The following is a 14788-nucleotide window of genomic DNA, read 5'->3' as shown; positions in this document are numbered from 1 at the left end:
TATATCAATAAAATTATTTATTTTTATTTTAGGTATATAAATATATATATTCAATTATATAATAATACATATAAATATGTATATATTTATGTATTTAAAATAATATACATAATATTACTCTACTTATATTTATATTCTCTTGTAATAGTTTCCCATTTACAAATACAAAATTATGGATAATTATATGTATTACGATAAATATATCCATGTGCAACTTGAATTTTGTGGAATCATATAATATGAATATGAAAATGATTCAAAACTAAGGTTTTAAGTATGGTAATTCAAAACTCAACAATATTTTAAATGTTAATTATTTTATTAGAAGTTTTGTGAGTTTTGATATAATAATTGTTGTTTTGAGCTATACATGATCTTCATCATGATGCTAATTTTCTTATTTTTATCTACATATAATTTGTGAAATTGTCAAATTTTATAAAATTTCAATACTGCGATCTAATTTTAAATGAGCTTTTGATGCAATTCTTCGAATCAGTGAGACTTGAAGGAAGGAGTGATTTAAAAAGAAAATGGAGGGTCTCCCAACTGAAGAAATCCAAGTCGGTATTTTTTTTCGGCATTATCCGTCCTGCAACATCACATTCAAGGATCTTATCCTTGGGACTTAAAGCTTCCATTGTCGTGTTGTCACTTATGAAATATAATCATTCCAACTGCAACTTTATCTACCAGACTCGATCTTGTCACTGTTGGCTGCCCGAGATTTCTATGCAGTTTCCTTGTATTCGCTAACGTTTTCCTGGGCTAACAAGTTAAGAACCAGTGTCTGTCCATCAACAGAATGCAACTCTGGTGGCATGTCTCTTACTCAGAATCTAACAATAAATTTGGTTTGGTTGTTACAATAGTTCAACCTTTCTGCAGGTAGAAGAATCTTGATGGTTCATGTTACTAAATGGCTTGCGTCTTCCGACATGTAAACTTTTCAGAGGAAAAACCTTCAAAAGATGAACATTTAACCATGTTCCTCGGGTTTACTCGTTCAATCAGTTTGGGTAGATTTCCTGGTTAAAAAACAGAAAAAACACTCAAGTTATCCCCTGCATCTTCAGAGTAAGACCAACCTTGTTGAGTATTTACCTTCATAATATTGAAATTCCTTCCAACTGCAGGATACCTGCCATCCCTTGAAAGATAAAGAGCATTAATTTATCATAAGGTTGCCCATGAATTGTCCCACAGGGAGATACTGAGATACAGAACCACTATACCCTGTCCTCCTGGATGTTATGAAATCATCATAATTTCCTGATATTTGATGCTTCTGAAGGGTGTATCTGACTTAGAGGTGAACAGAAGGCACAATGAATGGAGACACTAGAGTAATCAGGTCTTATAAACAATTAGAAGTGATAAAAATAACAAGAATATTGATTACATAAACAAAAAACTGAAAGCACAATATTGAGCTCAGTGGAAGATAAGACCAAAACGAAAGAGATATAAGTTTAACTTAAGAGAGAGATCAATCAGCAATTACAGAAAACTCTGTTCCATTGATGTTGCAAGATCAGTATAACAATAACGGAAGAATTTAGGGTATTGTACGTGCCTGCCGGCTGCCGCTCCCACAAAATCCCACTTGGGTATTTTACTGGAAATAGACGGCTAGCAATTTTTTTGGTAAAAAAAAAAAGAAAGTTAAAAAAGTTGCCTAGTCAAATGGGAAATTAATAGCCGTTAAACAAAGCAAAATCTGACATGCACACGGCAAAGAAAAGAGAACAAGAAAGCTCATAAGCAATGACATCATACTTGCGCCCTGACCTTCTTGCGTACATTTCTAATAATGAAAATGTTATAAATAGCCCAACTATCTCATCACCAATTCACTACAAATTTGATATCATATTTCTTTTCTTGTACAATTCATTGTTGAAGCAAATGGAGAACCAACTGCTTTTGTTGGATTTTTGGGCAAGCTCTTTTGCAGTAAGAGCGAGAATCTCATTGGCTGAAAAGGGAATCAAGTACGAAAGCAGGGAAGAGAATCTGTTTGATAAAAGTCCGCTACTGTTAGAGATGAATCCAGTTCATAAGAAAGTCCCTGTACTAATTCATAATGGAAAACCCATTTGTGAATCCCTTGTGATTATTCAATACCTCGACGAGGTTTGGCCTCACAAATCTCCTCTTCTCCCTTCTCATCCTTACCTCCGATCTCAAGCAAAATTCTGGGCTGATTATGTCGACAAAAATGTAAGTTCTTTACTTTATCTTTTGGCTTCTAACATAAATGTTTAACTTGAGTTATGAAAATGACACAGCTATACGGTATTGGGAGGAGGATTTGGAGTGGCAAAGGAGAAGATCAAGAGGCAGCAAAGAAAGAGTTAATCGTGCTTCTCAAAAATTTGGAAGCGGAGCTCGGAGACAAACCGTACTTTGGCGGAGAGAATTTTGGGTTTGTCGACGTGGCATTGATTCCGTTCACCGCGTGGTTTTACACATATGAGACACGTGGCAATTTCAGTATTGAAGCTGAGTGTCCCAAAATTGTTGCATGGGCAAAGAGGTGCAGGGAGAAGGAGAGCGTGTCTAAGTCACTGCCTCATCCTCATAAGATTTATGATTATGCAATGGACCTTAAGAAGAAATTGGGGATAGAATAGACCCTGCTTTTGCTTTGAGACAGAAATAAATGGATTCATGCCACCTTTTTTTTTTTTTTAAAATAAATTGCGTTTTACATATTTTTAATAAATGTCAATATCTCTATTTCTTTTTTTTTCCTTACTCTTGTTCTATTATTGTCTCTTTTCGATGATCAATAATAAAAATGTTTAGAAAAGAAGGATAATTGATAATATTGATAATGAAAATGATTGAAGGTGAAATATTATCAATAATATTGTTGATGAAGATGACATGTGATGAAAGAGAATGATTGGTAATGACATTGTTGATGAAAACGAAAGGAGAAGAAAGAGGATAGTGTTATTAGCTAAGACGAAGGGAGGAGAAAGAATAAAAAAGAAAAATTAGGGAAAGATTTTTTTTGGAAAAAGTAATAAATTATGATTATAATTATTAAAGTATAAGTTGGTAACTTAAATATTATTAAAAGATAAATTAGTCAATTAAATTATTATTATTTTTGATAGGAAGACTTTTATAATTTTAATTAAATTAAAAAATATTTATAATTGAAACTTATATTTAATAATAAAAGCATTTTCATTTGTTATATTAACAAAAGATGATACAGTCATGTAGACTGATGGATAGGGAATTGGACTTTTCAAACTAAAAGGTGATATCATGAAACTTTGGGTGGGACATAGTTATTTGCCATTTCAAGAATTAAAGTAAAATATATTAAAATTAAAATTTTAAGAGTTAAACTCAAAGGTTAAGACTACGAAGAGTTTGATAGGCTTTTAAAGACCGTCCGGCCCAATTGTACAGTCCAACCCAAAAAGGAAAGCGAAGAGCTCTTCAGCAAGTTTTCGTTATTAAAGCGAAGAAGTTTGGGCTTATTTGTCTTTTCGACTCATATCTGTAGCCCTAAATCGGGTCTCTTCCTAATCTATAAAGTCGATGATAAGGTGTTAACCATAGCCACTTTTTCTTTGGGGTCTCTGTTCTTAAATCTTCATTTGTTTTTTCTTTTCCTCTTGGTTCACTCATCGTAGAATCCTTGTTGTTTGTTTTTTGTTTGATTTTTATTTTATAATGGCGTTCTAAAAATTTCTCTGTGTACAATTGGCCGATGCTTTGGATTTTATAAACGATGAAGATGGCATGGTAGTGTACACAGAAGTTTAATTAAATATCTCTTTAGTGTCTTCCCCTCTGACGATTGAGGGGTCGGTATGGACATACGGACAACAGTATCTGGTAAATTTTCCCATACATGTGTTTGTATTTATTTTTCTATTTATTATTAGATAAAGAAGATGTAAATGTGTGTACAATAAGCCGATGCTCTGGAATGAAATTAAGATGAAGGTAGCATGGTAATGTGCACACAGATTGAATTTCAGGTCTACATGTCTGCCCTTGATGATTTCTGATTCAGGGGCCTGGTTAAGACCTACATTATTTAATTTTTATTTAGTCAAAATTATTACTGTATATTCTCTGTTCTCGTCTGACTGGCGATTAAAGTAATGGTATTGATTATGCAAGCTTAAAAGTTTAATCTAATACTTGTGATTAGACGACACAGCGGACGACTAAACCGTGCATCAATGGATTAGTCGTCTTTTGTGCTGTTCAAGTACGAGTTCTTATTTTACGCAATTGACAAGAATAAAGCTGTTGACGGTGTCAATCGACCTGCGGTTGTTGAGTATTGTCGGTGACAGTGATCGTCACCACCAGGGTGGTTTTGCCAAGTAAACCTTTAAAAAATTTCATATATTATTGTTTTAATTTGAGGAGTGAGTTAGATGTAGAATTAGTTCACTTCATAATTTTGATTTACTTTTAAAGACTTTGAGAGGCTTCATAATCAAGTTATCGAGTTTGGAAGCTTAATATACAAGCTTGACAATGAAACTTTAGCATATTTTTAATATTCTATCAGGCCACCAAAGGACTTTTATTCAGCAAATGTTAAATAAGACCCAAAAAAATTAAAAAAGAACCATACGGGACAGGCCCTGGTAGGTCAGTGCAAGCAAAGAACCATATGGGATAGTCCTTAGTAAAGAACTATATGTAATCTAAGGGATTGCCCAACGGAGCTCACAATGATCTTCCCATTTTTCCCTTCAATAAAAGTATTTGAATCCACTGTGAGTAAACTTTTGAGTGTTATAACTGATCTTAAAATGGTTAAGTTGTGTAGGCTGATGATTCAAGACCAAATGCACAAGAATGTCTCTTCCATAGAAACCCTCCTAAAGTGCGTACTTGTTTCTATCTTTGCCGTCTTTGTTAATTGTACAACTGTTGATTTACAGCGTATTAGGAAGGTAATATGGTCTACGGTCAACTACTCTTACGCATCATTGTCTTGGCCCACCCAAACTTTGATAAAATTAATGGTCTACATTCAATTTTGAAAAGTTGATTTCCATATTCCTATTAAATTTGTTAATAAAATCTTTTCTTTTTAAAATAAATTTGATGAAAATACAAAAATAAACTTGTCTTTATTGATACTGAAGAACATTTGACCCTCTAAAATAATTTTATCCGCCTTCTTTAGTATTTTGTTTTATATAACAAGATATTTGAATTTATAATAAAGATATTTAGATGAAAAGAGAGCCGATAATATGAAAAAATGATAATTGTTTAGTTTTTTTTATATGAAATTTAATTTAGATTAACTTGAGATGATTTAAAAGTAAATTGAATTATATTCAAATTGATAAAAAATCAAAGTTAAACTGACTTAAATATTTAAAGTGTTGACGCAAATTGAAGATATGTTAAAGATGGAAGAAATGGTAAAGGATAAATATGCAATATATGAAAAATTTATATATTACTTATAATTGTAATTTTATGTAATTGTACTATTGTTATTATTAAAGGTTTTATTTAATTTTATTTTTTATAGTGAGAATAAGATTTTTTTTTCTTAATTTAGTTTACAGACATGTTAAAAACATTTACGATACCCAAAACTTGGGTTTTCTAATCTAATTTGAATTCTAATTGAGATGTTATAAACGATTCAATTACATGAAATAAAAACTTAAAATGCTACGACAATCAACTTTGGGGGTTGGTAATCTACTGATTTGATGTATCATATGTATTTAAATGTTTGTTAACATAATTATTAATATACTATAATACATAATATATATATCAAATGATATAATATAAGTAAAAAGTTATACGTATTATAAGATGTATTATAATTAATAAAATATAGTGAATATATCGTATAATTTGATAAGTATCTTATAATATAATATATATTATTAATACACATGAATATATTTTTTAGATAAAATGATAATTTAGTAGGGGTGTATGTGAAAACTTTTAAATTTTTAAAGATGTTTATGATATTTTTTAAAATAATGACATGTTAATTATATTATTTTATTTTTTAAAAATTATATCATATAATATAATATTTAATATATGATATATTAAATTAGATTTTTGTTACATAATATAATATATAATTTAACTTACCATGTTTGTTAGATCTTATACAGGTAAACAATGAATTGAGTGATAAGGAATATAAGGACGTTAAAAAGACACTTTATACATTGTCTCTCAGTAACAACAAAATAGACTAATAAAAGTCTTTTCATTGGAAAAATGAATTTTTTTTTTTTTCAACCGAACTCCATTCACAAGGTGGAAAAATGTTAGTCTAGAAGCTAAAACAGACAATTGAATGAGGTAATACCAACCTTTTAACCCGTTATAAGGTTGACATCAGCTTATAACAGGTTGGATGTTCACTATAAGGTTGGTAAATTCTCTGTAATTTTTTGCTTTGTGGACAAAGCTTGCGTCCTTGATTTCATTAAAAGTCTAGATTAATTATTGAGAATAAAATTTAGAGTAATATATTGTATATTAATAATAATAATAATATGTTATTAGATAATGAAATAATTAAAAATTAAAAATAAATTAATATTCAATTATAAAATTGTATTTTCTCGTTAATTTTATTAACAAAATCAGATACGTTGATGTCCGAAACCGCATTTTCCACCCTAGGCTAATGAAATGTACTCCCTCACGCACTGTATCCCACCTTTGTATTCAATAATAAAAGCCGTCCTCGTATGAGCAAATAGCATCATCAAGGCCAGATACCTCGCCTCAGATTCAGCTCGCGAAATCTATTTGACTGACGCCTAAATTTCTCTTTTTTCCCCTGATTGTTCGGATTCTCTTATGATTGATTCTCTTATGATTGATTGCATGCGCTCTATGTCCCATCCAACAGTCTCCATCTCTCTCCAACTCACACTGCTTCAAATTTAAGCACGTTTTCCATAGATTTAGCGTTTCACCACGCCAAGATGAATGTGACAAAGTCTCAGGTATGGCAGCCGTGCAAGAAGAAGAGATCTTGATTGAGAGTCAACGACATCCTTACTCATTCGGAGAAGAAGAATTGCGGAAATAATTTTTTATAATATCTGAAAGAGAAATATATTATTGGATCGGATTGTGAACAAGATGGCTTCTCGCACGAGTGGAACCAAGACACGTGTGGGGAAGTACGAGCTCGGAAGGACTCTCGGAGAAGGAAGCTTTGCGAAGGTGAAGTTTGCTAGGAATGTTGAAACAGGAGAGAATGTTGCAATTAAAATTCTAGACAAAGACAAAGTCCTTAAGCATAAGATGATCGGTCAGGTACTACATTCATCAATCGTTTCTACAGTATACATAATTTGAAGCTTCAATTCATGTTTTTATTAAGTTCTTATGATTAATTTATGACAATTTCGCTTATTCTATTTTCTAAAAGTTTTGATAATTGTTAAGAAAAATAAGGAAGCGGCTAAATTTATTTGTTATGGTGCATTTTGTATATTAAGCAAAAGTATATGTGCTTATATTGTAGGTTTATCTAAAGATTGTGCTATTCAATATAGCATTATATGTGCTTTTTGTTTCTGGATGAAGTTTAGACAGAAATATCTGAGCCAGTTTGCTTTGATATTAAGTATGTTATAGTTCTAAATGATCTATTAGGAATTGAGGTTTGAGCTAGCGAAAACTCAAGTAGAGAGAGAAAGAGAGAAGGGAGTTCAAAAGACAATTTCATTGATGATCTTTTTCTTCACAAAATCCCTGGATTGGTACAAAGTAATTCCCTTTCCCTTTCTTCTTTTTGTAGCTAACCTTTTTTGCCCATTTTCTTGTGTTGCCCTTTCCAAGTTGATATTCCTTCAGCTTAGCTAGAAGGCATTTCGCACTACTTGTGTGAGTTGGGCTATTTTTGCGTGTTTTGAGTCGGGCCGCTGGCTAACCCAACCCATTAGTTGCCACAAAAGGTTGAAGAACTCAACAAAAACTAGTTCTTGTGTTAAAGAATCCCATCCCAAGCAAAAACAAAAGGTGGGTAGCTTTCAGGCTAATGAAACTGCTAATGAAGGTGGACTAAGTCAGGTGCAGTTTTGTTTTCAACTAGGATTTCTTGGATAATGTCAAAAATCAGTTGTGATGTGGTGAACAACAACAAAGCTGAAGAAGAAATATTAAATGGTTTATCATCGAATTTGTAGGACAAGACATCCTCAACTTGATTCTAAGAACACATTCTATATTGTATCTGAAACGTGAAACTGAACAGCTTGCCAATGTATTTTTGTTGGTTTGGTGTATGAACTACCTAGTTCATCAGTTCATAGAGACTACAATGGCTAGTTTGGATGACAAAGGTAATCCCCAAAAGATTTTGTCACCACTTGGCGACTGTTTTAGTATCTCCTTAATATATGTGGAAGCCAAAAGGAAATGGTGACCAAACTTCTTACTAAAGAAAGAAAGAAAGAGGTCGACTCTATTGCATAAGAACAACACCAATGCCAGAGATAGATGTGTCGATCTCCAATTGAAAATAAAGGTCAAAATTTGGTAAGGCCAATACGGTAGCAGACGTCATTGTTAGTTTCAGTTGATGGAAGTGGAATTCGTATCCAAAGAGCACATGAAAACATCTTTATCCAAAAGATTTGTCAAATTTGCTACAATGGTGGCATAATGGAGGATAAACTAGCAATAATAATTGTTGAGGCTGAGAAATCCCGAAGTTGCGGAACAATAGTGGGCGATGGCCAATGTAAAATTGCCTCCACCTTGGTGAGATCCATTTGAACACCATTGACTAAAATAAGGTGGTCTAACTAATCAATAACTATTGAGTGAGAGAACATTTGCTCACTTTCACAAAAAACACACGCTCCAACAAGCTAGAGAGAACGAGTGACAAATGATGGGCATGGTCCTCTAAAGGCGGGTTGTAAACTAGAATATTGTTAAAAAACACAATGACAACATGGTAAAGGTAGGAGTGGAAGACTTGATTCATGCAATCTTGAAAAGTAGACAGTGCATTCGTCAAATCGAAGGGCATGACAAGGAACTCAAAATGGTCATCATGCATACAAAAAGCAATTTTTGAAATATCTCGTGGATGTAACCAAATTTGATGGTATTCGAAACGAAGATTAAACTTGGAGAAATAAGAATTACCAACCAATTCATCCAATAGTTTGTCTATTGACGGTATTGGAAATGATCACTAATTGTAATCGCATTCAAGGCACGATAGTTGATGCAAAATCACCATGTTTCGTCCTTTACTAATAAAAATAGAGGAGAATGAACTCTAATTGTGAAGAATGACTCCTTCATCAAGCATCTTTGTCACTTGGTTTTTATCCTTGCCTTCTGGCAATACGAATATGAAAATAAGGGCCCTATAAAATCCCTTAGCTCCATTCCCTTTCTTTGCACTACTGCTAATCATTTATGCCTTGCTTTCTTTGCACTGTTGTTAATTGTTTATGCCTTGCTTTCTTGTGTTGCCATTTCCAAGTTGATAATCTTTCAACTTAGCTAGAAGGCGTTTTACACCTAGCTACCAACATTTCCTTGGCGTGTCTAGTCCAATCTTGCGCCTCGATAGACAAGTTGATGCCTAAGTTTCTATCATCCCTTGCCCATCAAAATTCACCTTGTCTTCAAGGTGATATGAAGGATATAATTTGCACAAAGCCTTGAATTGCTCCCAAGTGGTGTCTTCCAACACCACATCAGTCCATTGCACAAGGACTTGTTGCTACAGCTTGTTTGTGTGATGCAAGACTTGAGAAGCCAAAACAACCTGAAGAGCGAGCAACAACTTATTGTCCACACTTAGTGACAGAAGTTGGTAGGCGAGAACTGACTGATCTCCTGTATAAGGTTTGAATATTGGGATGTGGAAGACATGATTTTAACTTTCCACCAACGATTGGATTTGATAACCTATGAGACTCAAAGCTTCCAATACCAGAGAGGATCATTGGTACTAGCTACAATGGTCTGTTGATATGGTTGCTCATGCAACCGTACTAAGTCGCTAGACTTAAGCTACAACTCACAACAGGACTTGTTGACATTGAGCTTCATGATCATGTTTTTTCTATGCGTAGTTTTATATTCTTTACATTATGAAAATGCATTTTGATCAACTTTATATGTTTTTCATTCTCGTCTTTTTGCAGATTAAACGAGAAATATCAACTATGAAACTGATTAGGCATCCGAATGTCATCCGGATGTATGAGGTTGGACAGCACTTCATTTTTTTGTTTAAGACTTATTTGCCTTTTGTTTTGGATTTGTTTATTAGACTTGATAGTCTCTACATTTCTAGTAATCAAATATTTGTTCCTTTTATTCTTTGGTCTCAGTCAGTGATGTTGCTGTAGTCATTTCTAGCTACATTTGTGGTGTAGGTAATGGCAAGCAAGACAAAAATATACATTGTTCTAGAATTCGTGACCGGTGGTGAACTGTTTGACAAAATTGTAAGTTCACGGTTGCCTTGTGCCTCTTATAGTGCACATATGCAATTGGAGTCTTTTGTGATCTTTTGATAACTGTATTATTCTGGTTTTCTATGAGCAGGCAAGTAAAGGGAGGTTGAAAGAAGATGAAGCTAGGAAATATTTTCAGCAGCTAATTAATGCTGTGGATTACTGCCATAGTAGAAGTGTTTATCACAGAGACCTAAAGGTGTGAATTTTCATAAAATGTTTAAATGTTGTTGCACTGCATGATATTCTCAGATGGTGTGCATCAGAAATGCTAAAATATATTTATATAAGTGATTGCAGTGATATTGTGATTTCTGTGTGACAGCCAGAAAATTTACTGCTGGATGCTAATGGAGTTCTTAAAATTTCAGATTTTGGGCTTAGCGCTCTACCGCAACAAGTTAGAGTAAGTGTGATGGCTCTTGTTTTAACCAAAGTTTCTTCAATAGCTACATATGGTAGACATCAAGAAGCATCATTATTGTTTGCCAGTAATACACTCTTCATTTAGTCTAAGTGATTATTTTGAGATTCATTTTCCAATCATTTTCAAGAAAAGATGAATGGCCATCTTATATTAGCTTGCTCTTATCATGTAGGAAGATGGTTTACTTCACACAACTTGTGGGACGCCTAATTATGTTGCTCCAGAGGTATATTAGCTTCTTCTAGTGTGAACTGCTATTTATTTTTGCTTTTGGATCAGTTGTTTATCTTTACCATTTTGGTGCTAACTTTCTAGGTGATCAATAATAAAGGCTATGATGGAGCTAAGGCAGATCTATGGTCATGTGGTGTGATACTTTTTGTCTTAATGGCTGGTTTTTTGCCTTTTGAAGAATCCAATCTCATGACTCTGTATAAAAAGGTAATATTTTCATTATCTTCTTTGTGAATACAAGTTACATTTATGAGTAATTTATATTTTTTACCCATTTACTTTGAATCTTTTGGATATTGAAGCAATTAATTATTTTAAGTGAAGGAATCCTATCTTATATGATGACACTTTGAGGATGTAAAATTATTTATGTTAATTATTAAGAGCGTCAGTCTCATATGATTGTTGTAATCTGTATCTTTATATGTGTATAATTTCAATTGCAAGGTATGAGACTTGATCTTACATCGAAAAGTATAAACTTTTTATGTGGGGTTTGTATAACTGTAGACTTGTCAACCTCAATAGTTAGCTTTTAAAATGTGGTTTTTGTCAAAGACGAAATTATATATTACACAATTTAGTTACTTATATCTTTATGCTATTCCTAAAGGGAATAAATTGGTGTACTTGGTCTTGTCTAAAAAATGAACTTTTTTGTGTAACTTTAAAGGTTGTCTTATCTGTATGTTATATAGCTGAATAGCTCGCAGCTGGTTTTAATGACTTTGCAATGTGGCTACAGATATTCAAGGCTGATTTCAAGTGTCCTCCTTGGTTCTCGACAAGTGCAAAGAAACTAATCACTAGAATCCTGGACCCTAATCCCATGACGGTACTTCTTTTTACTTAACATTAAATGCATAAATCCTTCCACTGTTGATTTTTTTTATTTGCATCTTTTCCTGTTGAAAAGGTATGAGACCTTGATGTTCTGAATTGCATCTTTTGTTCGTCTATTTGGCTACTTATAAATTGATAGGAATGTTGGTTTGAAACAGCGGATAACAATAGCTGAGGTTATTGAGAATGAGTGGTTTAAGAAGGGATATAAGCCGCCAACTTTTGAACAGCCTGCTGTCAGTCTTGATGATGTGGATGCTATATTTAATGAATCGGTAGTTAGACTTGTGTTTTGCATGTATATCATAAATTACAATATTGTATTATATTGATTTAATGGGTATTCTTTGTGGTTCAATTTTATTTTTGTGAAAAGGGTCCTCAAAACCTTGTTGTGGAGAGACGAGAAGAAGGACCTGTAGCCCCTGTGACAATGAATGCGTTTGAGCTCATCTCTACGTCTCAGGGTCTCAACCTTAGTACCCTTTTTGAAAAGCAAATGGTTTGTTTAAATCTTAAACTCGATAATTAACTTAGTAGATGTGAAAGAAACATTGAAACCTGATATTTGGCAGCGATTGTGTTTATAGCCTCTCAATACTGAGAAGATGATGCTAACCTTAGTATTTTGATCTGTGGATACAATATTATTGCCTCTTAGGATATGATCAGATATTGGGTGTGTTGATAAACATAAAACTGCAACAGCTGACATTTTCTTTGGTAACAGGGACTTGTTAAACGAGAAACACGATTTACATCCAAATGTTCTGCTAATGAAATTCTGGCAAAGATTGAAGAAACTGCAACACCCTTGGGTTTTGATGTGAAGAAAAATAATTTCAAGGTTCTATCTTCCCTACCTTGATGCAGAATGTTTATATCAATTTTCAGAATGGATAATCTATTATCGAGTCTTAATTAATTCAGTTTAGCCCAAGAATGGAAATCAAATTAAAGAATCTACTGGTGCTTCTCAATTCACACTGTTTCTTTCCTTCATTGTTTCTTCATTGGAAACTATATTGTAGTGGATTAATTGGACCTTGTTTGCACTTGAGTTAGGTTTCCTTTGGTCCATGTAATGTGTCTCGTTTGGTAGTAGATGATGTGGCACCTTCTGTCCAATATTAGTGAGCAATTATAGTTATATACAGGAAAATTTTTTTAGGCTTTTAAGTAATGGATGATGTGGTATTGGTTTTTCTCCATAAACGTGGGCATTGATAATATACATTGGAAAACTTATAGTTTTGTAAGGCTTGTTCGTTAAAATATGATATCATTCGGACTGAAATTGGCTCGAAAATCTTCTTTTTGTATTTATCTTAGATGAAGCTTCAAGGAGAAAAAACTGGACGAAAGGGTCATTTATCTGTTGCAACGGAGGTATATTTTTTTGTTCTTTTTCTTGAAAGTAATCCATCCTTTAGAAATGTGTATTTAACTTCATCAATTGTAAGCGGGTAAACGATTTTTTAGGATTATTTTACTGTTCCAGGTCTTTCAGGTTGCGCCTTCACTCCATATGGTTGAGCTTAGAAAGTCTGGAGGTGATACCCTAGAATTTCACCAGGTATGCTTAATTTAATGTGCAATTCTTTCAGGCATTTTATAACATAGACATGAAACTTTAGTTGCCAGTTATAGAATAATTTCATTTATTACTAATTAACTTTGATTTGCCTTACCTACAGTTCTACAAGAATCTCTCTACTGGGCTGAAAGATATCGTCTGGAAATCAGGAGACGAAGCAGTTGAGGAAGGATCTAGTAGTGGTTAGTATACTCTTGTGCTATTAAGTTTTACACACTTTTAAGTACATAATTGAATATATAAATGATATGTTATTATGTGATTAATTGATTTTGAATTAAAGATAAAGTAATATTTAATCACATAATAACATATAATTTGTATACCCAATTGTTTATTAAAAAATATATACGGATAACATTGTTTTAGAAAAAAAAAAATAATTAGGCTTTGGCTCAACCCAGTTCTCAGGGTGGATTTATGCATATGAAGCTTTTCCAACCTAAAAATCAATGTAAAGACATCAAGGTCTTGATTGACATGTTAATTTTTTATGGTTTTATTTCTACAGATGCTGGAGCTACGTCCTCTCAGTAACAGGTTTCCGCTGGCCATATCCATTACGGGCTGTCCTTGTATAAAACTTGAAATATCAGTTGTATCTATAGCTTTGTCTTTCACTTCACAAAGGTGTGGCTTGGTGTGGTTTGTATACTAAATGTATAACTGCTGTAAACCCATTACAATTACATGCACTGTTGTGATCCTAAATTGAATTTGTTCCGGAATTGGAATGAATGGAAAGTTGAATTGAATAAATCAAATTTTATCTCGTGTGATGGTTGCGGTTACAATTGAAAAACTCAATATTTTTTATGGGATTATCAATGGTGATTTACTTTTTAAAATCCTGGCTTTCAAAACAACATTAGAAAAATGAAGATAAATTATTTTTTTAAAATAAATTTTAAAGCAACTATTTTACTTTTAATAATAAATGTGAGTACATGAAAAAAAAATAAAGTAAATTTTAGGTAAAAATAAGTTTATTAATTTATTATTTACTTGGTTCAAATTGGAATTTTTTAAATTATTTGGGCGTTTAATAATCCTTTTCCTCTTAAGAAGTTAAATAGAATGGCTTCATTTTAATAATTATTTGAAAAATAAAAAAATAATGAATAAATATAAATATTTAAAAGAAAGGTGATAATAAAAATGCCTCGCAAATGAAAGAAATGTACCGGCTAATGC

The 14788-nt window shown here is 32.7% G+C and overlaps 2 protein-coding genes and 1 non-coding gene across 4 annotated transcripts; all 3 read left to right on the top strand.

The window, feature by feature from the left end:
* The first annotated feature begins 1752 nt into the window (after nucleotides 1–1752).
* LOC123218461 (probable glutathione S-transferase parA) lies at nucleotides 1753–2692 on the top strand. The gene is made up of 2 exons (XM_044639923.1): nucleotides 1753–2223; nucleotides 2292–2692. Exons 1-2 carry the CDS (start codon nucleotides 1768–1770, stop codon nucleotides 2634–2636), a joined length of 801 nt encoding a protein of 266 aa, XP_044495858.1. The 5' UTR covers nucleotides 1753–1767; the 3' UTR covers nucleotides 2637–2692.
* Nucleotides 2693–3967: 1275 nt separating this feature from the next.
* On the top strand, nucleotides 3968–4068 carry LOC123219850. Its single transcript, XR_006502929.1, has one exon. It is a non-coding gene; the product is annotated as a small nucleolar RNA snoR100 (small nucleolar RNA).
* Nucleotides 4069–6680: 2612 nt separating this feature from the next.
* Nucleotides 6681–14373, top strand: LOC123218814 (CBL-interacting serine/threonine-protein kinase 23). 2 transcript variants are annotated; one of them, XM_044640458.1, is made up of 15 exons: nucleotides 6689–7317; nucleotides 10179–10241; nucleotides 10413–10484; nucleotides 10585–10692; nucleotides 10819–10899; nucleotides 11093–11146; nucleotides 11236–11361; nucleotides 11900–11989; nucleotides 12156–12272; nucleotides 12374–12499; nucleotides 12728–12844; nucleotides 13330–13386; nucleotides 13499–13573; nucleotides 13695–13776; nucleotides 14106–14373. In XM_044640458.1, exons 1-15 carry the CDS (start codon nucleotides 7141–7143, stop codon nucleotides 14129–14131), a joined length of 1371 nt encoding a protein of 456 aa, XP_044496393.1. In that variant the 5' UTR covers nucleotides 6689–7140; the 3' UTR covers nucleotides 14132–14373. The 2 variants fall into 2 exon arrangements, with proteins under 2 accessions (XP_044496394.1, XP_044496393.1); XM_044640459.1 differs by lacking the exons at nucleotides 12156–12272; nucleotides 12374–12499 and having other exon boundaries at nucleotides 6681–7317.
* The last annotated feature ends 415 nt before the right edge of the window (nucleotides 14374–14788 follow it).

The sequence above is a fragment of the Mangifera indica genome, chromosome 6 (assembly GCF_011075055.1).
Source record: "Mangifera indica cultivar Alphonso chromosome 6, CATAS_Mindica_2.1, whole genome shotgun sequence".
Taxonomy (NCBI): Eukaryota; Viridiplantae; Streptophyta; class Magnoliopsida; order Sapindales; family Anacardiaceae; genus Mangifera; species Mangifera indica.
This window is presented reverse-complemented; position numbering and strand designations above follow the sequence as displayed.